Source organism: Esox lucius, chromosome 6, assembly GCF_011004845.1.
Source record: "Esox lucius isolate fEsoLuc1 chromosome 6, fEsoLuc1.pri, whole genome shotgun sequence".
NCBI classification, from domain to species: Eukaryota; Metazoa; Chordata; class Actinopteri; order Esociformes; family Esocidae; genus Esox; species Esox lucius.
The window spans coordinates 13,606,906-13,633,364 of record NC_047574.1 but is presented as its reverse complement, the minus strand read 5'-3'; the positions used below and the strand labels follow the sequence as shown (position 1 = coordinate 13,633,364).

Genomic DNA, 26,459 nt, shown 5'->3' with positions numbered 1-26,459 from the left:
TAAATTTGACCTAGAATGTGCTCAGATATTCATCAAGTGCTAATAAAACACACATAATACAAAACAGACCCAAAACAAAAAACACACATAACATACACAACAAAAACCATACACGACACACAAATAACAGACATAACACAAAACAGACAAATAACACAAAAAAAACCCAAGTACACCAATGCATCCAAATAGTTTCTAGAGTTACAAGCTTGATCTAGCTGCACAGAAAGAATATTAAAACAAAATACTAAAATTCTCACTCATAATTAATCTAGTGGTCTACATACATTGTCCAATAAAGAAACTCAATCTTGGATCAATTAACTCAAAGTCAAAAGCACTATTTATTTAGTGGCCCAAACGGCGGCATGGGAAGGTCCTTCCATTCAGCTGTGTGAAACATATTGAGGACTTTTTGGGTAGGAAACAACAGGAATAAGTTCATGTAATATTATATGGATCCATTCAAACACATTCAGTTCAGGCGTTAATGGAATTGCAACACAAAGAACTCAATGATATCATTACATGTTACACCAATGCTTCGAAGTGCATTCTAGTTGTAACGTCTTAGTACACTCCCATTTCCCCCCTCTTAAGAGCGTTCATCGTGAAGTCAGAAATCTGGACTAAATAAAGGCCAGAGGAAACAATGGCCAGAGGTACACAAAAGTAGAAAGCAAAGAAAAGAACATAAGCGTCCCACAAATCTAATGTCTTGAATGTTCAATGACTAGAAACACATTAACGTTGAAGTGGTAATTGAATGGTTGTTTTCATTAAATTGCATTTAACATGAGTCCCATAATCATTCGAGTGAATATCAATGAGACACTAAATGAATACACTCCAGGGATAATACACACAAGTAACAGCACAAAAGAACCATAGTGAAAAATGTATGCAAGTATAATTAGGTTGGGTTAAAAGTACTATGTAGTGCCTAATTTGAAAAACTCAAACTTAATGCCACATGAATCTAGTTGAAATCGCCATGCTTAATTAAATCCCAATGTTAGTCAACTTCCATTAATATGGAGCCACTCATCGTCATCATTTACATTTTATTTACCATGTAACATTATCACCTGTCCAACTCTTTTTCAAAATCATCCCTCGGATTTTAGACGTTGTTTTCCGTTGTCCCTCCTTTCACAAAGGACCCGCTCATCATCAGGGGTCAGGCTTCTGACTTGTCGGCCACAGCAGGAGGCAGACACGGGCCTCATCATCAGGCTGTGGAGAAGACGAAGCGGGTGATGTGACGGTACTCCTCCCCTGGTCTCAGCAAGGTGTCGGGGAAGGAGGCCTGTTCACAAACACACATCACAACAGTCAAGGTCACACCTGAAGGATGAAGGCCATTCAGCTTAATGTCAGAATCAAGGTTTCTGCAGCCTGTCGTTGGTGGGGGTGCTTTTGGTAGAACTGTAAGCAGGATAAATCTGGTTGCAGGATGAATACAGTATTGATTTGTGACTAAAGGTTGTTGAGCTGCACAAATCCGAAAACGGCTATAAAAAAATAGTTGAAATAGGTTGACAAAAGTCATTTCCAACATGTTAGGATCAAGTGCCAGCAGATATTCAATCAAAACCTGACTACCTCTGCCAGGGGGGTTAAACTGGGTCGTGGTTGGGTCTCTCAGCAGGCCAAAGCACTGACAACAGAAGGAAAGTTTTGCCTTGGCAATCACAGTCCCCTGAACCAAACCCCATGGAAACCCTCTTGGATGAGCTGAAGAGGTCCATTTCAGCACACTCTCTTCATTCCCATGTTCTCTCCTCTACCATTAAAGCATATACTGATGCCAAAACATCACGACCACTTACAGGTGAAGCAAATAACGTTGTTGGTTGGAACCAGCTCTCGGAGCACTGTTGGAACTAGCTTTCGGCAGATGGACACTGTTTGGGTGGCTCGCGGAGCACCTATAGCATATTAGGCAGGTGGTCATTATGTTTTGACTCATCAGTGTACACACCCCAAAACAAAAAAAATGCATAGAAGACAAGACTTCTATGTACAAAACTTAGACAAGCCCTTGAGACTGGCTCGTTTTTCGGGCTCTTTAGCGGGGTTTGAGTTTCTATGGTGTGTTCAAACTGTTCAAAGAAGTAAACACACAGAGTTCACAAAAATGTCTGAGTTGCGAAAATAACCTTGATGTGAGAGAGTCTTCAGTGTACGTGCCGAATGAACAAACAGAAAAACGAGCGAGCAGTGTGTCTCATCACATAGACATGACAAGGTCAGGTTTAAGGATCTGGAGAAGAACCATCTGAATACCAAAAATTAACAGAAGAGGCAGTTCAAACCTTCTTCAGAGAGGGAGGGAAGAGCGAGAGAGAGAGAGAGAGAGAGAGAGGAAAGACAGAGAGGAGCATGTATCTTTTTGTGTGTACTCTCTCATCTCTTTGACTCATCCTGCCCCTGTCCTCCCACCCACATGCTCCCTCCCTCCCACCCACATGCTCCCTCCCTCCCTCACACTCTGCCTGCTCCGACGGCAGTGTTCTCGTGCTCCTGTACGCGCAGCAGTTTGATATGGATGCAAATGTAAGTGCCTCTCAATGTCATTTGCCTGCACACTTTGTTCTTCAGCTCAATTCAATGCAAATGGCCATCTCTTTGTGGGGGCCTCGGCCTCTCATACAGTAGAGTACAGAAGGGCAGGAGCAGGGCTGTAACCAGAGCTATAGCGCAAGTAAACACTGACCCACGTAGGGACAACTGAAAGGGCTGTAATTATTGCCTGGCCCACCTACTGGCAGCCATTATACTCTCAAGTTGATGGCACTTTTGCCTAGTTTTTGATACAGCTCTATTCATTGATATCAATTAATCTACAAATAGGGGCATATTTAGAAAATATATCTAACATATGTAATTTCACCTTTTTTGGTTCCTGTACCAAGAACATACATTTTGAATATCCGATAATGTTATGTAAATGTAATGGATGCTTCTAAATTAACCTGTGGGCAATGTAAATAACGTGTGGTAAATATGAGGGCTGTTAAATGCTAGCTGAAAGCACTATGAGTCACATTGGGTCATGGTTCCTGAAAGAAACTTAGCTTACAGCACACATGAGAACAGGTCTTAAAATAAAGGCAACTCTGGTGGTTGTTATTGACTGGTGCAGCAATGCAGTGGTGGATCGTTCCATTGTAATGCAGCTGTCCAAGACACCACCATTTATGGAAAAAATAGATTTTGGTGAGAAATTAAACAATATGCTCTTTTTATCAGAATTATTGATTTCTTTATATGCTTGTGTGTTTGTGCGTAGCATACAGTGCTCAAACGTTTGCATACTCTAGGAGAATTGGTAATGTATGTACCATTTTTAAAGAAAACATGAGTGAGCAAAAAACATACATTTCTTATGGGATTCATATTCAACTGTAGAATATGAATATCAATCATATGAATATCAATCATAAAACAAATCATGGCAATAAAGAAAAAAATGAAATTTAAAAGTCTGCATACCCTTAGTTCTTAATACTGTGTATTGCCCCCTTTAGCATCAATGACAGCATGAAGACTTTTGTAATAGTTGTCTATGAGGCCCCGAATTCTTTCAGGTGGTATAGCTGCCCATTCGTCTTGGCAAAAGGCCTCCAGGTCATGCAAAGTCTTTGGTCTTCTTTCATGAACCACACGTTTGAGATCTCCGCAGAGTGGCTCGATGATATTGTCACCTTTTTCTGCTGTAACCACTGGAGGGTCAACTTGGCCTTGTGCTTAGGGTCATTGTCATGTGGGAAAATCCAAGAGCATCTCATGCGCAGCTTTCATGCAGAAGCATAAATTGTCTGCCAGTATTTTCTGATAACATGCTGCATTCAACTTGCCATCAATTTTCACAAGATTCCCTGTGTCTTTAGAGCTCACACACCCCCAAAACATCAGTGAGCCACCACCATGCTTCACAGTGGGGATGGTATTCTGTTCCCTATAGGCCTTGTTGACCCCTCTCCAAACATAGCACTTCTGGTTGTGACCATATAGCAGAAGGTGTGAGGCGTGTCAAGGGCTTGGTTGTAACAGTACTTTTCTGTGGCATTGGCTTCTTTGGGGCAACATGACCATGCAGCTAATTTTTGTTCAAGAATTGTCGTATTGTGCTCCTTGAAACAACCACACTGTCTTTTTCCAGAGCAGCCTGTATTTCTCCTGAGGTTACCCGTGGGTTTTACTTTGTATCCTGAACAATTCTTCTGGCAGTTTTGGCTGAAATCTTTCTCAGTCTACCAGACCGTGGCTTGGTATCAAGAGATCCCTGAATATTCCACTTCTTAATAAGTGATTGAACAGTACTGACTGGAATTTGCAAGGATTTGGATATATTTTTATATCCTTTTCCATCTTTATAAAGTTCCATTAACTTGATACACAGGTCTTTTGACAGTTCTTTTCTGCTACCCAAGAAAGTATCTAGCCTGCTCAGTGCATCCACATGAGAGCTAACAAACTCAAATTATTTATACACAGACATTAATTGCAATTTCAAAACCCACAGGTGTGGGAAATTCACCTTTAATTGCCATTTTGTGTGTCTGTAACAAGGACAAACAATAAAGGGTATGTAAACTTTTGATCAGGACCGTTTGAGTGATTTCTGTGATCATTATGATTTAAAAAGGAGCCAAACAACTATGTGATAATAAATGGCTTCCTATGATCACTATCCTTAAATAAAAGACAGTTTTTTGCATGATCAGTCATATTTTTTAAATCAATTTTTCTTTGTAAACCCTAGAAATGGTTGTGCGTGAAAATCCCAGTAACTGAGCAGATTGTGAAATACTCAGACCGGCCCGTCTGGCACCAACAACCATGCCACGCTCAAAATTGCTTAAATCACCTTTTTTTCCCATTCTGACATTCAGTTTGGAGTTCAGGAGATTGTCTTGACCAGGACCACACCCATAAATGCATTGAAGCAACTGCCATGTGATTGGTTGATTAGATAATTGCATTAATGAGAAATTGAACAGGTGTTCCTAATAATCCTTTAGGTGAGTGTATATATATATATATATATATATATAGCTCCGGAAAAAATTAAGAGAACACTGCATCTTTTTCTTTTTTTTCCAAACAAGTTGAAAAGGAAAGGTTTGAGTGAGGAACTCAAGCATTTGCAGTGGTCTGTTAATTTTAACCATTCTGTTCCTTCCTTTTTGACTTTTTTGGAAAGGAAAGAAAAAGATGCAGTGGTCTCCTAATTATTTCCGGAGCTGTATATTAGGGCTGTCACAGTTAACAGGTTAACATGTGTAATTACTTTTAGTCGCTGTTAGCACATTGTTCTATTTTGTGCCAGCGCTTCACTCGAGCGGGAGCGGTCACTTACTGTTTTGGAACAGTGTACCAGTAACTTCCTTAGTGCTGACTTTCGCCGGAGCTGTCCAGAGTGCAGTACACATCCATTAATACATAGAATGCGCTGTTCTAAGTCGTTGGAAAGTAGCATCTCTCCTTGCGCCCCACATCCCTGTCTCCCTCCAAAAACCCAGGAAATGAGAAGGTCAGCGGTACCTCCGCTATATAGAGACATACTCACAGTAGCTAATTGATTGTAAAAGTTGTTCCGCTGAGTTTCTCAAAGACGGACAGAGTGGAAGTCCCCGTGTCCATTCGTTCATATGTGTTTATTATTAATCAAATTCTTGTCATGTTTTCTATCACTGTTTGCTCATTCCATTGAATAACCAGATCTAGTAACTTGTGACATGAAGGCTCTAGCATTAATTTCGGCTCCTACACACACACACCACAAAATCAGTCGGACTGGATTTCAATCCCTAGATTTAGCCAATTCCTTATACTTTGGATTAACATTATTATTCTCTTAGAGTTTTGAACTATATATATAATGAATATGAAGTTAATAGACTGAATTTATTAAATATTAAAGCTTTAGACCTCACTATAACCTACTTACTCAAAAGTTCTACCTTAACCTGAACCGGTTCTCCTGTAGACTACTGAAAGGATCTCATCCCTGAGAGAATAAAGTATATTTTGTTTCGGTGCAGAAAACCTTGTCGGACTAATATCCAGTTGATTGAAAATGTTACTTTATTCAAAGTATCTACCTCCTAAACACACAATAAAAAAGCTGGTTACAATTTACATTTCCTCTCTCAGAAAAAGATTAACTATTAGTCTTGGTCAAATATAATAATAGGTACTGCTACAAACTGAACATAAACTATTTATTGTAGATTGGCACAGCCCTCTTCAGATCACCCAAAAGATGTTCAATTGGATTCAGCTCTGGGCTCTGGCTGGGCCATTCCAAAACAATCTTCTGGTGAAGCCATGCTTTTGTGGATTTGGATGTGTGCTTTGGGTCGTCGTGCTGAAAGGTGAACTTCCTCTTCATCTTCAGCTTTCTAACGAACGCCTGGAGGTTTTGTTCCAAAATTGCCTGGTATTTGGAACTGTTCATAATTCCCTCCACCCTGACTAAGGCCCCGGTTGCACCTGAAGAAAAACAGCCCCAAAAGCCTGCCACCACCATGCTTCACTGTGGGTATGGCATTCTTTGAGTGATGTGCAGTGTTGTTTCTGTGCCAAACATACCTTTTGGAATTGTGGCCATAACACATCAGGCCATAACACATTTTCCCACGTGCTTTTGGGGGACTCAGACGGGCATGGATGTTTTTCTTTGTAAGAAAAGGCTTCCGTTTTGCCACCCTACCCCATTCACATGAAGAATGTGGGAGATTGTTGTCACATGTTGCACACAGCCAGTACTTGCCAGAAATTCCTGCAGTTCCTTTAATGTTGCTGTAGGCCTCTTGGAAGCCTCCCTGACCAGTTTTCATCTGGTCTTTTCATCAATTTTGGAGGGACGTCCAGTTCTTGGTAATGTCTCTGTTGTGCCATATTTTGTCTTCACTGTCTTCACTGTGTTCCATGAAGGGCTTGACATTGGCACCCGCCCACCCGCCAAATCTGGGTAAAATTCGACTGTGGCGTGTAACAGTCACTCTTACTAGCCACTTTGGCGAGTGGCATTCTAAATATCTATACACAGGAGTTTTCCTGCATTCAAAGCTCAAAGGCGACAGCCTTCCCAAAATCTCACACCGCCTCGGTGTGTTTGCATGGTAAAACATGATTTTGCGCTCATATATAAAATACCAGCGAAACACTGAAGCTAAAATGACGGTAGGAGGAAACTTTTACCATGCCAGGTGGGGTGTGTTTCCTCAAGTTATTTTTCCCCCATCTTTGCCTTGACGCCACATTTTAATCTCCCTCGACTTCCTTCGGCTGTACTAGGCTCTACTGTGTTTCCTAATAATTGGGCTATTATTAATGGGCTTTGGTGGGTCGATTTTTTCTGGAGTCTGCGGCAGAATACAGGTTACGGTGAATTAAATCTGGCAACCTTTCATACAGGACCACACCGGTCCAGACATCGCAGAGATGAGTAATGTCGGGAAAACAAGTGGATCCTAGTTCTTTTACACCCAAGCATGTCAAAATATTCCATTAAAACTTTACCTCAAACTACATATAATTCGCATAAGATATTTTTCAGGTGATATCTTGTAGCCTAGAATTACAAATTTGTTTTCAAAGAGAGATTGCGTGACAAAAACATAAGGCTATATATGCAATATATAGGGTATAAAAATATATAATTACACAGCTCTCTGGTCTTGGCCATTGTGGAGAGGTTGGAGTCTGTTTGACTGAGTGTGTGGACAGGTGTCTTTTATACAGGTAACGAGTTCAAACAGGTTCAGTTAATACAGGTAATGAGTGGAGAACAGGAGGGCTTCTTAAAGAAAAACGAACAGGTCTGTGAGAGCCGGAATTCTTACTGGTTGGTAGGTGATCAAATACTTATGTCAACTAATTATATTAAAATCATACAATGTGATTTTCAGGATTTTTGTTTTAGATTCCGTCACTCACAGTTGAAGAGTACCCATGATAAAATTACAGACTTCTACATGCTTTGTAAGTAGAAAAACCTGCAAAATTGGCAGTTTATCAAATACTTGTTCTCCCCATTGTATTTACATACTTATGTGGTTCTTTTTAAGTTACGCTTTGTCTCCACTATATACATACATGTATACTCATACAAATTAAATTCCTGTTTCTTTTTGTGGTGGAATGACTTTGTTAAAGGTGCATAATTGTGTTTGTATCTACCACCAATCTAAAAACTGAAGAAAGCCTTGTATTGATTCACCACATACAGTAATTTGGTCGACTGGTTCTACAGTATGTAATATTGATGTGGTCTGTGTGCGCGTGCCTACATTGATTACCTTTACTTAAACCAGCATTGTTAGCCATGTTCCCAACAGTCTCTTCCTGCCTATTCTAATTCCCACATACAAAACCATTTAAAAACCACAGAACAGGGACTCACAGACCTGTAGAGTGTACTGGGCCGCTCTCCTGTACATATTTAATGCTCTCTACTGACACTGTGGGCAAGATGAGAGCCAAGAGAAAAAAAAAGGTACCGGATTTATGGAAATCCACAACCTTATGCAGTATTTCAAAAAAGCAGGTCTGGATGAAAAGACAAAGGGAGCCTACAGTGAAAGACGGATCGAGTTAATGCAATTAAGTGCAAGGCAGGAAAAAAAGAGAAAGAGAAAGGCAGATAGGGAAAAGAGAAAAGTAGCGGTCTAGGCTAGAGACACTAAGGAGAGGAGTGCCCAGTGAATATTTCATGGCCTCTGTAGCGGGCACTCTCATTATATGCTGATGCTGTGATTACTCAAACAACAATTACTGCCATAAATCTGCCGGCCGCAGTGTGGACCTGCAGAAAGAGAGCTGGAGTGCTTGAACTACACAGGAGGAGAGGACACTGGACAGAGGGTTTGTAATATGGTTCTAAGTGCAGCACGTGTGGCCATATACACTTGCATGATGCGCTGAATGGGTATGATTGTCTCCAGCAAGGACAGGGGAGACCAGATAAAAAGTAAGAGGATAACGGTCGTCAGTCCTGTGAAAATGTTCAGTGAAACAATGACAAAATGATTATGCCAAAGACACACCAGAATGTCTTTCCAACAGGTACTGACCCAGAAACCAGCTGCCGCTTTTCAGATTTGGAAGCAGGATCCCATTTCCATGCAGATGAGCCTTCTCACAACCTTTAAGTTACTTCATAGCTCAATGCATTACACTTACTTTCAGAAATAACTTGCATGATTCAATTGTAAAAGTCTTTAATGCTGGTTAGTCGAAACCCTTTACTTTCACTTAAATTAACCAGGAAAGGAACCAGGCAAGCCTAGTTCTGCCAGGTCTCGATAAGAAGGGATGATTGTTGTTGCCCCTGGCTGGATTTCATCTGTGGTTTCCAGCGCTTGACATTAACTTTTTTGCTCACCACCCACTGTGGCTAGTGGTTTTCTAAAGTTACTAGCCACTCAACATTTTCACTAGCCACCATTTTGTTGTTGGGGAATTACATTTTATTTGATAAAATTTGACTTTGGTGTGCTACATCTATAGCCTGTCATGTTCACTGGTTCAGTCGCTATTGGGCAAAAGTGGTACCCCACTCTACAGGACACCCCTCTGTGAAATACTTTACATAATGTGGCTACACACTTGAAAAAGACAACTATTATAGTGTTAAATCAGCCCTGTTGTCCATGTCCACTTGTGCAGCTAATGCACGCTACAATGTCCTCCCTAATATCAACCAAAATATTCAAGCAATATATATTTATTCTTAACATAGCCTAGAACCATTAACATGTTATTTAAAGATAAATATGAAATCACCCATCAGCTTTATAATTAATCACAGTTAATTTTATTGTTGTCTATTTTTGTTATGGTATGTTCTTGTTAATATAGACTTGCATAAAAAACGAAACAGCTTTCTCAAGTTATTTTTCCCCCATCTTTGCCTTGACGCCACATTTTAATCTCCCTCGACTTCCTTCGGCTGTACTAGGCTCTACTGCTGTCGCTGATCCAGTCTTCACGTTCATGTATTTATATTGTTAGTAACTTAAATAAGTTAATTATGTTTTATTCTATATACTGCATATATATATAGCCTAATGTTTTGAGTGATAGTACATACCCTAATCTTATAGTATTTTCACCTGTCATCTTCGTTTGTTTCGCGATCTCAATTTAAAAACAAATTTTGACATGCTTGGGTGTGAAAGAAAACTAGGATCCACTTGTTTTTCCGACATTACTCATCTCCGCGATGTCTGGAACCGTGTGGTCCTGCATGGTCCTGTATGCAAAGTTGACAGGTTTAATTGACCGTGAACTGTATTCTGCCGCTGTCTCCAGAAAAAAAATCGACTCGCCCAAGCCTTTAAAAATAGCCCTTTTATTAGGAAACACACCCCACCTGGCAACACTCAATATGGTAAAAGTTTCCTCCTACCGTCATTTTAGCTGCAGTGTTTCGTTGGTATTTTATATATGGGCGCAAAATCATGTTTTACCATGCCAACACAGAGGAGGTGCGATATGTTGTAAAGGATGTTGCCTATATGATCTCTGAATGCAGGAAAAACACTGTATAGATAAATAGAATGCTAGTAAGTGTGACTGCGTTACAGGCCACAGCCGAATTCTACTCACATTTGGCGGGTGGATGGGTGCCAATGTCAAGCCCGGGGGGTTTCTTATGTGGCAGACGGTCTCTAACCACAACACATTTAACAGTGGGTGTTGCATGTGTGAGATGTGTTGTCTGTTTACTTCTGCATTGTTAAACCAATTCTCGACAGACCTTGAAACAAGTTCCCTACATTAGCTTACATCCAAACCAACAACAGATATACTGTAACAGGGTCGCCACACTGCCTTCAATGTGTAACCCTTTAGACCCTATCAGAATTCTAGAATGCTGCTGTAGATTACATGAGAATTCTCAAAATAAATAATATTTTTTTCACACATTTCTAACAAACAGATATAGCACAAAAAAGAAAAATTACAAGTTAACTTTTATTTTAAAGATCACATCGTCTTCTTTAATTTGACACCACATCCATGTAACTTCAAGAAATATAGTTTTCTCCCATTTTGTAGACACTTGAAATAAATAAACGACCTCTAACTCTCCCTACTCCTCTCCCTCTGCTAGCGCAGCACCAGTTTGCCACTACACAATTTCTGTAATGGTCTGATAGACTAAACAGATAGTGAACTTACTTTAGCAAGCATTTGTGGTTGTTTCTATATTGCGGATCGGTGGAAACAAGAACGAACATCTAAGTTTGCATAACAAAACACTGCGACTTTTTTTAGGCACAACTAATGTGATCATAAAGTAAGCATAAGGCACACATCTAAAAACACTGAAAGTAGCCTGTGTGTAGGCAAATGCTGGTAATTATCATGATCAAGTGACGACGTCGTCAGAAAACCACATTACTGGCGCCAATCTTGGCTCTAGTGAAAGTGACAGCTCGTCGCCTCACTAAAGAAACATTTGCGGCCACACAACTTTTCCATAGTTTGACATATGACCTGAACCGGACAATTAGTTGTCCAGTTAGCTATTGAAGTTTGCATATATGAATGACATCGGAAGAAACGCGATAAAACATTCAAAGTAAGCCGACTACACAGCTAAATACTGCAACGTTTTCAATTACAAGAATGTGCTACAGCAAGCAACCATTCGTGCTCCACAGCTGATGCGATCGCCTATCAAGTTATCACGACAGAGTTAGTATTGTCATCTAAAAGATGTTACCAACATTTCACAGCATCAAATATATATACATATATATACACCAAACATATATCTGCAGTGAACTTACTCACCACGACATCATTATGACTTTCAAAGAGCAAGGACGTTTCCAACGTCGTATCATCAAACAACACAGAAACAGCCTCTTCTAACGTTAAAAAGTTGCGGCCGCTTTGCTGCTAGCATTGAGTAAATAAATTATAAAAACAAAAGAAAAGTCAAATGACACTTTTTCTGTTTTCTTATCAATGACAACAGCCACGGGAATACAGTAACACGTTTTATAAGGTATATTTTGTGATATTTACACACATATTATTGTAAAAGAAACACTGGAATCTGAAAGAAGGGCTTCGACGGACGCTATGGGATCTAAAGGGTTTTAACTTAGTGATTACTGTAGATGGCTAGCTAATAGCTATACAGTAATGAAAACAATTACTCCAATCACTCCATGGCTGGTTCCACAACGCTATGTGAACTAAGTGTAAATCAAAATCGAGGGAAATGTTTTCGTGGCACAGTTCGTCTACTGCAATATAACCATAAACAGTTTTACTTTAGACTTACTATAATGTAGCTATTGGAGCTTGTAGCCACTGAAGTTTTAGTCTGGCTATACAGTACCTACAATGAAAACAATGACTCCAATCACTCCATGGCTGGTTAGTTTCTTCAGAAAAGAATGACAGTTGAATAGCCACTATGTTATGTGAACTACGCTATGTAAATCGAAGTTGAGAGCAATATGTTCCTTGTCGGTGCAGTTCATCCATCGCAATATAACCATAAACAGTTTTATTTTAGGCTTACTATAATGTAGCTACTGAAGCTTGTAGCCAGTGAAGTTTTAGTCTATCCTGAACAAATCCTAATGCCTAATTAATTTTGTCTGTGGCAACGATTGAACCCAGGTTGCCTATGTGGGAGTCTGTGTCTCTAACCACTAGGCTATTTAACAATGGTCGGTCAGTCACACACTCACTCAGTAAGACACATTTGCTCTTCTAGGCCGGCTCTGCTTACACGGTCTGGCAAAAAGATCTGCATGTAACTAAACTGCTGAACACTTACAATGATAGATACAAACACTATCTAATGATTTTATAGGTGTAGTTGTTCAGTAGCAGGGTCATTAATCGTTTAGTAATGATCACATTGATGTTGTACCTTAACAGAAATAACTAAAAGAATACAAGAGAGAGTAATTTGGTGAGTCTTATTAAAGATAATGACTTGGGGAAATGGTGTGTATGTAGGTATTTTAATGTGTATCAGCAGCCTCCCTGTAATGCATTTGAACCATCCTCTCTCATCATAAATTGCAGATCAGTTCTAACAGAACAGAACTCCAAGTATTTCCATAGTTGAACCCTACTTCAGCCTAAACGGACTACTATTACAGACCTAGCTGGCTCTTGCTCTCCCCTATATGATGTATTTAGACCATTACAGGCCACCGTACCTGGTTAACAGCATCGGGCCAGTTCTGTGTCTCCAGGCAGAAGGCACTGTGTTTAGGGTAGGAGGCCCCCCCCTTCCCTTTGAAAGAGCCATCCAGGAAATTGGCTGTGTAGAATTGGACGCCGGGCTGGGTGGTGCTGACCTCCAGACTACGCCCACTTGCTGGATGAAACACTCTGATGAGACATAGGGAGGAGAGGAGGACAGAGGTGAGGGTAGAGACACAATCAACCCCCAACATATCCTGTCAGCATTCACAGTGGCCGTGTGACCTCACCTTGCACACACTCGCTCATCCCCAGCTGAAGACAGACAGAAGTTATGGTCAAAACCAGGCCCAGGTACTTCCTTCAAACGTTGGCCAATCAGAACGGGCCCCCGGAGGTCAAAGGGTGTATTTTCCGTTGGTTTGACCTCTCCTGTAGACAGAGCTGGTTACGTCAGTTTTTACAACTACGGCTGTGGACCTGGACAAATCTCTGAAGAGGAAAAATGGAACACCGGACTTGCATTGGAGTGTATGTCAAAGTGCGTGGCCACACACCCTCACGGAGGGCGAGGCAGAGCTGCACCACGAGCGCTGTCAATAGGATGTGCACCCTTCCCTCTTCACCGCGGCGCTACATAAAACCTTATAGAACACAGTAAAAACAAACAGCTAGAGGGTTGGTGGGGCACAGAACCAGTTGACGTAGCCCAGGCCTAGCTTCACCAAGCTCTTCCTGAGTGAGACAGTCCAACACTGTCAGAGTTCTGGCACATAGACGTTTCACACAACTGCTGTTGCCTCCCTTAAGTAACTGGCAAACATCCATCACGAACAGGCTACAGTTCATTAGACAGAGATAGGAACTAGATTGAAAAGCGCATGCATTTCTATTTAAACTAGATAATTGGATTATCTCAAACCATCTAAAATAAACCATAAATTGGGTCCAAATCCCTCTGAACGTATTCTCCCGTTCCTTCAGGAAATCCCTTATTAGTACCACCATACCAGTGATTAACCGTGATGTTGGGAGAAACAGCCTCTTTGTCCTTGTCAGCGTATAATGTCACATTCTATGTCTTATTAAACCCTGAACAACTCAAGACTTCTCGGATAGCCCCCCTGCCCCCAAACCACTTCCTGGAAGATCCCGCAGCAATTTCACAGGTCAAAAATATCACCATGACGAAGGTGACAGTGATTCAGATCCGCTTCCTCATTCATCCAGGGTCTTAACAAGAATTGAAACAGGAAATGAACCCAGTGAAGTGATACGTTGGGCCTTTCACATACACACTAAAATACTGGTGCAAGTGCTTAAAGATACTATGTAATTCACATTTTTAATAGTAGATATGAAACAGTCTTAAAACAGATTGTCAGTAGATGGCACAAGGACTGCAACTAAATGAAATATGTGCAACGTAAACCGATGACATTTAATTTATCATCAGTTTGAGAATGAGTTATGTCAAAATATAATTTTATGGAGATCTGTTGATATGTGACAATATTTACATTGAAGTCATTTAGCATACCTTGTGAACGAAAGCAACATCCAGTAGTGAGTAAAGACATTTGCATAGTGGTCTCCTGTGAGAGTTGAACCCACACCACCTGGTGTTACGCTGGGGTCTAGCTACTCCTTAGGATTTCTATTGTTTCTCGCATTTCTCTGAGAGATATGTCCCAATTCAACAAGTCATGAAATTCTCTTTATTCAAAGGGGAGATTTACACGCCTCCAGAAAGTTTTGCATGTTTAAAGAATTAGTATCTGCTTTACATGTATAAGGACTCATGAAACTGATGCTATCTATCACTGATGTCCTTGGGAATCTGCCCAGTAACAACCTTGATTTTGTGGATAGTATGGTTGCTCTCAATTTTACGCAGTTGTCTGGTCAGTAATGTGATCTTCACCAATCAACCGCATTACATAAATATTGGCTTAACCAACCCCGTACTTATTTCTAAATGCCATCTTTAACGTAGCAGTGGACACGTTCAAGGAAGTGTTTTTCTCAGCATTACATTTAGAAATGTTTCGCAACATTAAAGCTTCATTCTTCCCTGTTACACAGAGCAAAACATGGAGAGAGTGACAGCACACTGCGACAAAGCCACTAGTAGGATTGAAATAGTGCGGATGACTGTCTGACCTGTTGGCCAGGTGTGAATGTTTTTCAATATACCCTCACCTAAAGGATTATTAGGAACACCTGTTCAATTTCTCATTAATGCAATTATCTAATCAACCAATCACAGGGGGTGTGGTCCTGGTCAAGACAATCTCCTGAACTCCAAACTGAATGTCAGAATGGGAAAGAAAGGTGATATAAGCAATTCTGAGCATGGCATGGTTGTTGGTGCCAGACGGGCCGGTCTGAGTATTTCACAATCTGCTCAGTTACTGGGATTTTCACGCACAACCATTTCTAGGGTTTACAAAGAATGGTGTGAAAAGGGAAAAACATCCAGTATGCGGCAGTCCTGTGGGCGAAAATGCCTTGTTGATGCTAGAGGTAAGAGGAGAATGGGCCGACAGATTCAAGATAGATAGAAGAGTTTTTTTGGCACACTTTAGGTTCCTTAGTGCCAATTGGGCATCGTTTAAATGCCACGGCCTACCTGAGCATTGTTTCTGACCATGTCCATCCCTTTATGACCACCATGTACCCATCCTCTGATGGCTACTTCCAGCAGGATAATGCACCATGTCATAAAGCTCAAATGATTTCAAATTGGTTTCTTGAACATGACAGTGAGTTCACTGTACTGAAATGGCCCCCACAGTCACCAGATCCCAACCCAATAGAGCATCTTTGGGATGTGGTGGAACGGGAGCTTCGTGCCCTGGATGTGCATCCCACAAATCTCCATCAACTGCAAGATGCTATCCTATCAATATGGGCCAACATTTCTAAAGAATGCTTTCAGCACCTTGTTGAATCAATGCCACGTAGAATTAAGGCAGTTCTGAAGGCGAAAGGGGGTCAAACACAGTATTAGTATGGTGTTCCTAATAATCCTTTAGGTGAGTGTATGTATTAATTCAACCAGTTGGAATACAAACAATCAAACCAATTCCCTTAATGGACAGTCAGTAGGAATTTAGAATTTCTGAGATCATGATACCAATGCTGACAAAGTAAACTTTGATTAAATTTTTTTAGTAAACAATGTTCAGAGTCCCTGTTATATGTTATTCATTACTACCGTATGAAGGGATAATGGACTCAAGATTAGTATCTGGCTTTCAATTCTGCTTTTGATTTTACAAGGACACCATCTCTCATTTCCTCTCTCTGTCTGTCTGAAAGTAGGATTCCATCTGACCTCTAACCCCTTGGCCATTCAAAATAAATAACTCACAGGAGCTCCAACAGCCTCTTAGTCAAGATTTCCAATAAACAATAAGATGGAAGCATCAGCTGGACCAAGCAGCTAGACTCTGCATGGCCCAAAATGTACTCACAAGGGCTACGAATATACTCTAAAAATAACCAGTCATTAACTATTCTGTCTGGACCATTAGGCTGTCCCATGGGGTTGACTGGTAATTGAACTGTAATGAATGTGTTTATCTAAAAGTCTAAGAGAGCTCTGATAGGTTAATCTGGAGTATGTACTTGATTATTTAAAAACTCAACACAACAGTATTTGACCTCTGGCTAGTAGCAACCGACACTGATGGTCTCTCATCTTTGAGAGGATGAATAGAAACAAAAAGGTGAAAACGGGAGCAGACGGACAGTGACAGATAGTGGATAGAGATGTGGGAAGACCGAGAAAGAGAGAGAGAGCAGATAATAGATGTACTTAAGAGACAAACTGGCTGTCAGCCATCCTGCTATAATGGTCGTTTATCGCTCCCACAGACAAACAAAAAAAAGACTAGGAGGCAAAACTTGGAATATAATTTCCATTCAAACAAGCCTGGCAAAATCCCCCAAAGCCCTGACTTCAATTCTTTCCATTTGAAGAGAAAAGATTATTGATCTGTGCATACCATTGTAATATGAATATGACAGAGGGAGAAAAAAAAGATTGTTCAAATTGCTTTTTGCTTCATAACCTACTACATGAACAATTCAGGTAGTGGTTCCCCTCCCAGGCCCTGCAGTGTGAAGACCAATATATAGTGAAGACTGTTATTGACAACAAAGAACACTGTTCAAATGAATAATTCCACTAGGTGGTCCAATAAGATAATGAAGAAGTATGAAGATATGAAGCAGGAATATATGCAGATATGAATGAATATGACATTCTCTCTGCACAGGCCCCGCCTCCATCTGCAAGTGACATGATTCTCTCTGCACATGCCCCGCCTCCAAGCCTCCTTAAGTGACATAATTCTCTCTGCACAGGCCCCGCCTCCATGCCTCCTTAAGTGACATAATTCTCTCTGCACAGGCCCCGCCTCCATGCCTTGTAAGTGACAAGATCAAGGTGATTGAGGCAGAGACATCTGAAACATCTGACTCTCTAATATGCATCATTTAGAACAGTGTTTCTGAGTTCCGAGAAGCCTGTTATTATGTTTGCTCTTGAACAGGGCAGGATGTGAGTACAGAGTGGAGGTTAACATTGTCAGTGCAAACACTCGCTCTATTCCAATTAAGAATCTACCAGTGTTTTGAAAGCCTGCTGGCTTTTGAGAGGTTAGCCTGAGGACAGGGATGCAAATATTCTGTTCATGTACATAATTATCTTACCTACAATATCAATATATTCCTTCAATATCTTTAGGTATTTTATTACTAGGTCTACCTGAAAGATATATATATTTAGCTTTAGATAAAAATATAATTTGCAGACATTAAGATTTTATTTTAATGCATTACCAGTTGGAATCATGTTGTCATCCACAGGCAGATATGCTTGGGCACTGATGGAGACTTCATGGTCATATATGTCATCCGAGCCCTGGAGAAAAACACACACATACACCACACTCTACCAAATAGGCCTGATTGATGGACTGCTGAAGAGATTGAAGCCCTTTGGTTCTTAGTCAGCTCCCTAACCAAGGCCCTTCTAGCCGAGTTACATATCAAGGCCATGTGGCCAGCTCTAGAAAGACTTTTGGTGGTTCCAAGCTTCTTCCAATTCACAATGATGGATCCCACTGTGCTCCTGGGAACTTGAAATGATTTAGCAATTATTTATAACCTTCCCCATCTTGGAGGTGTATATAGAACTCCTTGGATTCATGGTTTGGTCTTTGCTTTGACATGCACTGTAAACGTAAGGACACATATAAAGTATAACTATTTCTAAAAACGTGATTTCGCTTTTGTCGTTACTGGGTAGGGTGTAGAATCCAGTACATGTTTAATCAATTATAAATGAAGTCTAAAACACAACAAAATGAAGAAAAAAGTAAAGGGGTCTGAATACTATCCCGGTAACTGTCAGAAAGACAACTCGTCATGGTCCTACCTGTCCAGCCAGGTTAAAGTAGGAGTGGTTGGTGAGGTTAATGGGAGTGGTTTTAGTTGTACGGGCCTGGTACTGGATGCTCAGTGTGTCCCCATCCAGGGTGTATGTGACAGAGGCCTGAACCTCCCCTGGGTAACCCTGGTCACCGTCTGGGCTAGTGAGAGTCAGACGAACTCCTCCTTCCACACCCTCACTCGTCCATATCACCTGGAACACAGCCAAGGGGAAATCAATATTTTAATGCTAAATACATATCGCCCATCCTTTGTAATGCATACAAAGAACACTCAATACAAGGTTTCGCTGACAGATTAAGCCTAGTTCTGGACAAAAAAAAAATCATGTTCAGCCCTACCTCAGATTCCTCAGTCCTACTTCAGATTTCTACATTTTAAATCAGTTCTTCCTCCGATTCCTCAGTCCTACCTTGGATTTCTAAATTGTAAATCAGTTCTAACTCAGATTCAAATCTCAAAAATGGAGCGCCTCCCAGCAGAAACGTGGGTTTGACTTTGATCTACCATCTACACGTTCAACAAGTGTTCTGATCCTTTAAGGCACAAACTGCTGCTCCAGGAACTAATGAGTGTGTAGGGGGTGTAGACTAAAGCATACATTGGAATGTAGATACATAAAGAGGGACATTAGAGCGAGGGGACAGAGAGGAGCGGATGGGAGACAGATGAATATGAAATTGGTACGGTCTCGTGTCATAGGAGGAATCTGTCAATAGCGAGTCTGAAGCCCAGGGACATGATGTACTAACAACAAGTTAAAAACGAGCTAATGACAAGCTAACATCCACCGGCAGGGCTTTGATGCACCATCCTTCCTTTTACTCCTCCTCTCTCCCACTCTTTCCCCCAGCCCATTCCCTTTACATTTGTTCCGGCAGCACCACATCTTTTCCACATCTCTCTCCCTCTCTCTTTCAGTAAAGGAGCCCAAATCACAGTCAAACCAGCCCCATCAGCGCTTATAAAAATAAGTTCACTGAGAGGAGCTAATGTCAAAATTCTGCCTGCAGTTAATGCATAGCCCCTTTGACTGACAGCTCGCTCTGTAACCTATTCTAAGCTTTAAATAGGAATGTCATCAAGACTTAAAGTATGAGAGCATCTTTTTGACCCTCTTTTTCACCTCCAATAGTTTGTCATGTCAAATGTAATGTCATCTGCACTGATTCTGCTATTCACAACCAGCTGTACGATATTCAATATTTTATTGAATATACAAGTGAAAAGGTTAAGGCAAGGTGACAGTGACTGGGGAGTATTCTTGTGCAGGGGCTCTTGATAAAAGTTGCGACGATTTAATGAACCCGTCTTGACATTAAATATCTGCAGAACTGCAAGTAGATAGGACAATTTGACTTCATGAAAGGCCTTCTACACTTCGAGATATAACTGCAAGATCCACATAAGGTCATCATGATGAGAGTAGGAGGCAATGCTCCTTCACCACTGACCTGGGCAAACGTTGGGAGCAGATAAGGTCAGAGAACCACGTTTGATATATTTGTAGTGGAATAACTTCCAGCTATGGGGTCTTGCCACTCTCCGGAGTTTTCATATTTCGGCATTCATGAAGTAAGAGTCCTTTTATTCAGGGAGGGGCGATTACAGCCCTCCAGTTATTTGTGTAGTATAAGGTGACATTGACTGGTGACCACGGGACTGCCAGCTTAGCTCAATGTGTGGGTTTAAGATTTGAAGTGACTTGAGGATTTCACTTGACCTAAAGAAAAACAACAAGTCAACTGGCGTATATGCATAAAAAAAAGCAATGACGATTCAGGTTATTCATAATTCATTATGTTCATATTTTCTATCCTTGTTGATCGGAACAGGAAAGATGGCAAAAGGGCACTGTTCCATGGGATGTGTTCTACACAGAATGTCTAAGCATTTGGTCCACCACGAAACACTAACTACACCAAAAAAGGAAACAGATCAATCATTGTCTGACAACGGTGACCTGACTCTGGCTAATGTATGGAGCAATATGATCTCTGACAGCAGAGATCTCATTATGTTGGCTAGCCTGGGTGCGCCATGAAATATGCATGATGTGATTTGTTGATATGATGGCAATTAGAATTTACAGTACATAATGCGATTGAGGTGTTCTCACAGGAAGGATATAAATAAATAATGAAACTCAACCCCAGAGGTGAAAAGGGAGTGTTTTTGTACAATGATTTTGTACAACGGGTTGTTCGTGTCAAGAACCTCTAAATATATTGAGACCATGCCTCAGGATAGCATGCCCTGTATGTGTATGTATACATCCTGTACGTACAGTCCATGTACGGGCCTGTAGAATGGTATGTAGCCCTATAAAAAGTACATTAGTACATTAAACAGGGATCAAACCAGAATTGACAAGTCAAATACAAACGGCTTCAAGGAATGAACTGCAATATTCAAGGAGCTCAAGATTGTTGACGTGAAATATGAAAAAGGTATGTATAAATGGTATGCATCGGCTTTAAAAAATATAACTGCATTCTAAAACATGTCAGAATTATATGGACATTGCCTGTAATAGACGAGATTTACGCATAATGGTTTGAAAATGGTTACATACTGGTGAAGCATGCCAATTAAAATAACCTACATCCCTGTAGGAATAGCATTAATCTTCCCCTCGCTTAAGAGGTTAGGTAATTGTATCATGTTTTTGAAACAAGCAAGCATCCAGAAACGGATTCCTATTTTCACAGCTTTGTGTGAATAGCCACGTTGAAACCAAAATGTAACTTTGAATTCCTCATAATTATTTTTACCCTGGCCCTAATTAGTTTGGGTTATTGTGAATTGGAGATACAGACACCATTGATACTGTAACCAAAAGCATGTTCTGCCAACCAATCATTTGATTGTGAAAAATAAATGAGTAAACTTTTTTCTAAAACGCCTTGTCCAATATCTCCACCGACCCCTGGCTGTTCAGGACAGCATGCAATATATAAAAGATCTTTCTAGATAGGCTAAACATAAAACAAAATACAAAATAAGTACAATGTTGACAGAGAACAAGGACTTATTCTCACTTTAATGATTTTTCAGTATATTTTCACACTTATGTAATCACCTAGCAAGGAAAGATAATACTCTGTGTGGGTACGTTCACATCAGATTTCAAAGGTGCTAATGATTCACAAAATCTGTGAAAGACTGGGTTGAATGTGCAAAAAGTCCAATCCAACATTCACCAACTACATGAACTTATGGAATGGCTGTTTTTAGACAGATAAGACCAGGGGCCTGGATGGCTTTCACTTTAGGGACCAGTTAGCAGACACTATAGTTGAGAGCTATTTCCAGGGGCCATTAGCTGAGTTTATAATGCCTTTAATTGATTCAGTTGTAATTACGCAGTAGTGAACACTGAGGCCTACGGCTGGATCCTAATAGGGTTTGGTGCAGCACAGCTTAAAGTGTATCCATTCAATGCAGGACTGGTTAAAAGGCATAGAGTAACCAACAGGAGAGAATATTCAAAATGTGCTGACCACAGACATACAAGAGATAACAAGTATTTTACATACAGTAAGTTACTGTTTGGATCCTTCTTTTTGCATTTTTATATTATTAAGAACTAAGAACATAGGCCCTAACAAATGGCAATATAACCTAACGATAGAAGTAGATGGACAATAATGTCATGAGTTAAACAACATGAACACCACAGTTGGAACAAATCATGGCTATGTTATTTGTGTGCAGTCCTGAGACCGTTATACACTCACCTAAAGGATTATTAGGAACACCAGTTCAATTTCTCATTAATGCAATTATCTAATCAACCAATCACATGGCAGTTGCTTAAATGCATTTAGGGGTGTGGTCCTGGTTAAGACAATCTCCTGAACTCAAAACTGAATGTCAGAATGGGAAAGAAAGGTGATTTAAGCAATTTTGAGCGTGGCATGGTTGTGGTGCCAGACGGGGCCGGTCTGAGTATTTCAACAATCTGCTCAGGTTACTGGGATTTTCACGCACAACCATTTCTAGGGTTTTACAAAGAATGGTGTGAAAAGGGAAAAACATCCAGTATGCGGCAGTCCTGTGGGCGAAAATGCCTTGTTGATGCTAGAGGTCAGAGGAGAATGGGCCGACTGATTCAAGCTGAACTTACCACTTGACTGAAATAACCACTCGTTACAACCGAGGTATGCAGCAAAGCATTTGTGAAGCCACAACACGCACAACCTTGAGGCGGATGGGCTACAACAGCAGAAGACCCCACCAGGTACCACTCATCTCCACTACAAGATAGGAAAAAGAGGCTACAATTTTGCACAAGCTCACCAAAATTGGACAGTTGAAGACTGGAAGAATGTTGCCTGGTCTGATGAGTCTCGATTTGTTTTGAGACATTCAGATGGTAGAGTCAGAATTTGGCGTAAACAGAATGAGAACATGGATCCATCATGCCTTGTTACCACTGTGCAGGCTGGTGGTGGTGGTGTAATGGTGTGGGGGATGTTATCTTGGCACACTTTAGGCCCCTTAGTGCCAATTGGGCATTGTTTAAATACCACGGCCTACCTGAGCACTGTTTCTGACCATGTCCATCCCTTTATGACCACCGTGTACCCATCCTCTGATGGCTACTTCTAGCAGTATAATGCACCATGTCACAAAGCTTGAATCATTTCAAATTGGTTTCTTGAACATGACAATGAGTCACTGTACTGAAATGGCCCCCCACAGTCACCAGATCTCAACCCAATAGAGCATCTTTGGGATGTGTTGGAACGGGAGCTTCGTGCCCTGGATGTGCATCCCACAAATCTCCATCTACTGCAAAATGCTATCCTATCAATATGGGCCAACATTTCTAAAGAATGCTTTCAGCACCTTGTTGAATCAATGTCACATAGAATTAAGGCAGTTCTGAAGGCGAAAGGGGGTCAAACACAGTATTAGTATGGTGTTCCTAATAATACTTTAGGTGAGTGTATGTTCTCTATGATGCTGCAGTTCGTGTGTTTCCATGTATTTGTTTTGTGAATGTTGTTACCTTGCTGAAGCCCCTTAGTCCTCCGTGGAGAGCATTTGGTCCATTATTGATGGCCAGTTTATACTCTTTGCCATCTACCACAAATCTGCCTTTAGCAATCCTATTGGCTACCCGACCGACAACAGCACCAAAGTACCGGGGGTTGGCCAGATAGTCTGCAATAAAACAGTTGAGCCGTGTCATTGTTACTCATTTATCGGTCACACGGATATCAGACATAAAACAGCACCTTGGCTTGTTTACCATGCGCATCACATAAAACACTAGGATTTAATCATAACACTTCAGCAGTGATCAGCAAAAGTCACACACACACACACACACACACACACACACACACACACACACACACACACACACACACACACACACACACACACACACACACACACACACACACACAGACAGACAGACAGACAGACAGACATAAGCTGGCTCTTTCTTAATATCTGGGGCTAACTTCAGATGAGCCTGGAGGTCTTGGCTTACTAACTCATGGCAAACACACAACAACTTCCGATATTGAACAATTCAGGATCAACACTTACCCTGAAGATCATCATAACCCAAAACGACATCATTTACGTCTCCATTCTTATCTTTACATTTGATGGCTGTTATGATGCATCCTAGTGTTATGATTTCCACGGTGACGTTGGAAGATATTAGGGTCCACTTCTCCACATGTCCTTCTCCAGGTACTTCACCGAAGTTCTCCTTTAATACCAGAGCCATACCTCAAAGTTTGACTTTACGTTGTCTAAGATAGTTACAATGTCTCATGAGCTCTTATTGTAAACGGAACGAATTGTCAGACTCAAAGAAACAGCTTATTAAAGTATTCTAATGAAATGTCGTTGTATTCCACCCGTAATGGCCAGGGTTACCAAACTAACACATTAAAATGTCAACACGCGCACGGACCTTGCACTCAAATACACTTCACAATGTTTATAAACTTACATCATACGTCCTTGTTATATGACGTATTGCTTTGCATCATCAGAAAAGGACATTATTACTGGAGTAGGCATAACTAAAGTTAAGCAGTACGTCTGGCAGTATGTTAACATTTATTCATCAGTTCCCCACTAGGGGAAAAAATAGAAGTCTGACAGGATAGGTTTAGGGTATAACGCACAATTGGGTATTTATTTTATGTTTATGCATTACTGGTTAGATTTAGAGTTAGGTGTTAGGGCTAGGATAAATGTATACTTAAAAGGTTAGGATACTGATATTAGGGTTAGGTTAAAGTTAGGGTTAAGGTTAGGCGATAAGGCCATTTTACTTCTGGATTTCAGGTTTCCAAGCAGTTTTTTCCCCAGTCACAGATAGATTTCCCCAGAAATCCCAGTTGTCCTCAAATCACTTATGTAATAGATTGGTGGTTTTTGTGTTCCCAGTCCTGTGTTGTTTTGAATGCAGCAACAGTGTGTGTTTGTTTTTGCATGTACGTGCGTCTTCAGTGTTTATGTAAGGGCGGGTCCCAGACGCCCTTTCCTGATGCCCATGATGGTAGCACGTTTTGCAGTTGCGCTTTCTTCGGCTCCAATCCTGCGGTCACTGGCAGCACTAAACTAGCAGCCCCTCCATACCAAGCACATTTCTGGGCATGTGTATATGTTGAAAATTAAAGTGATTCTGAAAGAGCAAGGGAAGTATCCAATGTAACCAATTATAAATGGTTTATAATTGAATTTAGCATGGGTCTAAGCATTAGTCTCCAATTTAACACCAGGCATTCACTGTGTTGATAAACAAAATTCTCCAATCGAAGGAGTGAGAGTGTATATATGACCGTCTCTGACTGCTTTGAGTATGTAACTACAGATATCCTTATAGGAACGATAAAAGTGCAAACTTCCAAGAAGCAAGCTATCGGATGAATCACAGTCTCAGATTCTGATCTGCAGCACCTGCCATGATGTAACCTGCTAATCCAGCAGTCAGGAGCAGGGGCAGTGTATCAAAGGAGCACAGTGACACTTTCAATTTCACATCACATGAATGGTGAATATCCACTGCGCTACAATTTAGCTATACCCAGCTAGGGGAAAATAAAGTCTGAATGACAATTTCAGAAAAACCACTTAGATGCTCTGGCACTGGAATTATGTAACATAAAATTAACGTGCCCTTGAGAAACTAGATGGAGTAGCATAGTCATCTAATGGGCACTCAGCAGACTACACCAGTTTCTTTCATATTTGTATTTGATATATAGCAGCAAGCAACTTTCAAATAGTTACATGCAGGACTGCCAACAGTCCCATTATCAAAACATGCCTTTGTCCAAGTATATATTCCCAAAGGTAGATGTCTAGACTACGTACTGTATGTGTGCTTTTAAATGGACTGTCAGAGGAATGTATATTATTAAATCAATGGTTTTATTTATTAATCAGCTCACAGATCTCTTATAGCCCTCACATAAATGAGTGGATGGACACAATGTAAAATAATGTTGTGTAGCAAGCTTTTTTGAAATATGCCATGGTGTGTTGAGCCAAAAGTGAGCATTTCACTATAATTTGGATATAACAGATGCTGTGTTTAATCCAATTGCATTACCATGAAACATGTTTAATTGTATGTTTTGCCTACAATACGTATTTCATGCTGAATGCCTTGACCTGCACAACAAATGTATATTTACATTTTAATAATTTAGCAGGCTCCCTTATAACATTAGTGAATATATTCATTTTCATATTTCAAATCCACAACCCTGGTGGTGAAAGGAAAATGCTTTTCCAACTGAGCTACTCATGTACCA

At 40.6% G+C, this 26,459-nt stretch overlaps 1 protein-coding gene across 1 annotated transcript; it reads right to left on the bottom strand.

Annotated features, from left to right (window-relative positions):
- Positions 1 to 316: 316 nt before the first annotated feature.
- galm (galactose mutarotase) lies at positions 317 to 24,644 on the bottom strand. The gene is made up of 7 exons (XM_013134184.4): positions 24,229 to 24,644; positions 23,681 to 23,835; positions 18,650 to 18,856; positions 18,052 to 18,133; positions 13,491 to 13,632; positions 13,215 to 13,389; positions 317 to 1,309 (listed from the first exon to the last, which is right to left on the bottom strand). Exons 1-7 carry the CDS (start codon positions 24,413 to 24,415, stop codon positions 1,232 to 1,234), a joined length of 1,026 nt encoding a protein of 341 aa, XP_012989638.1. The 5' UTR covers positions 24,416 to 24,644; the 3' UTR covers positions 317 to 1,231.
- Positions 24,645 to 26,459: the final 1,815 nt, after the last annotated feature.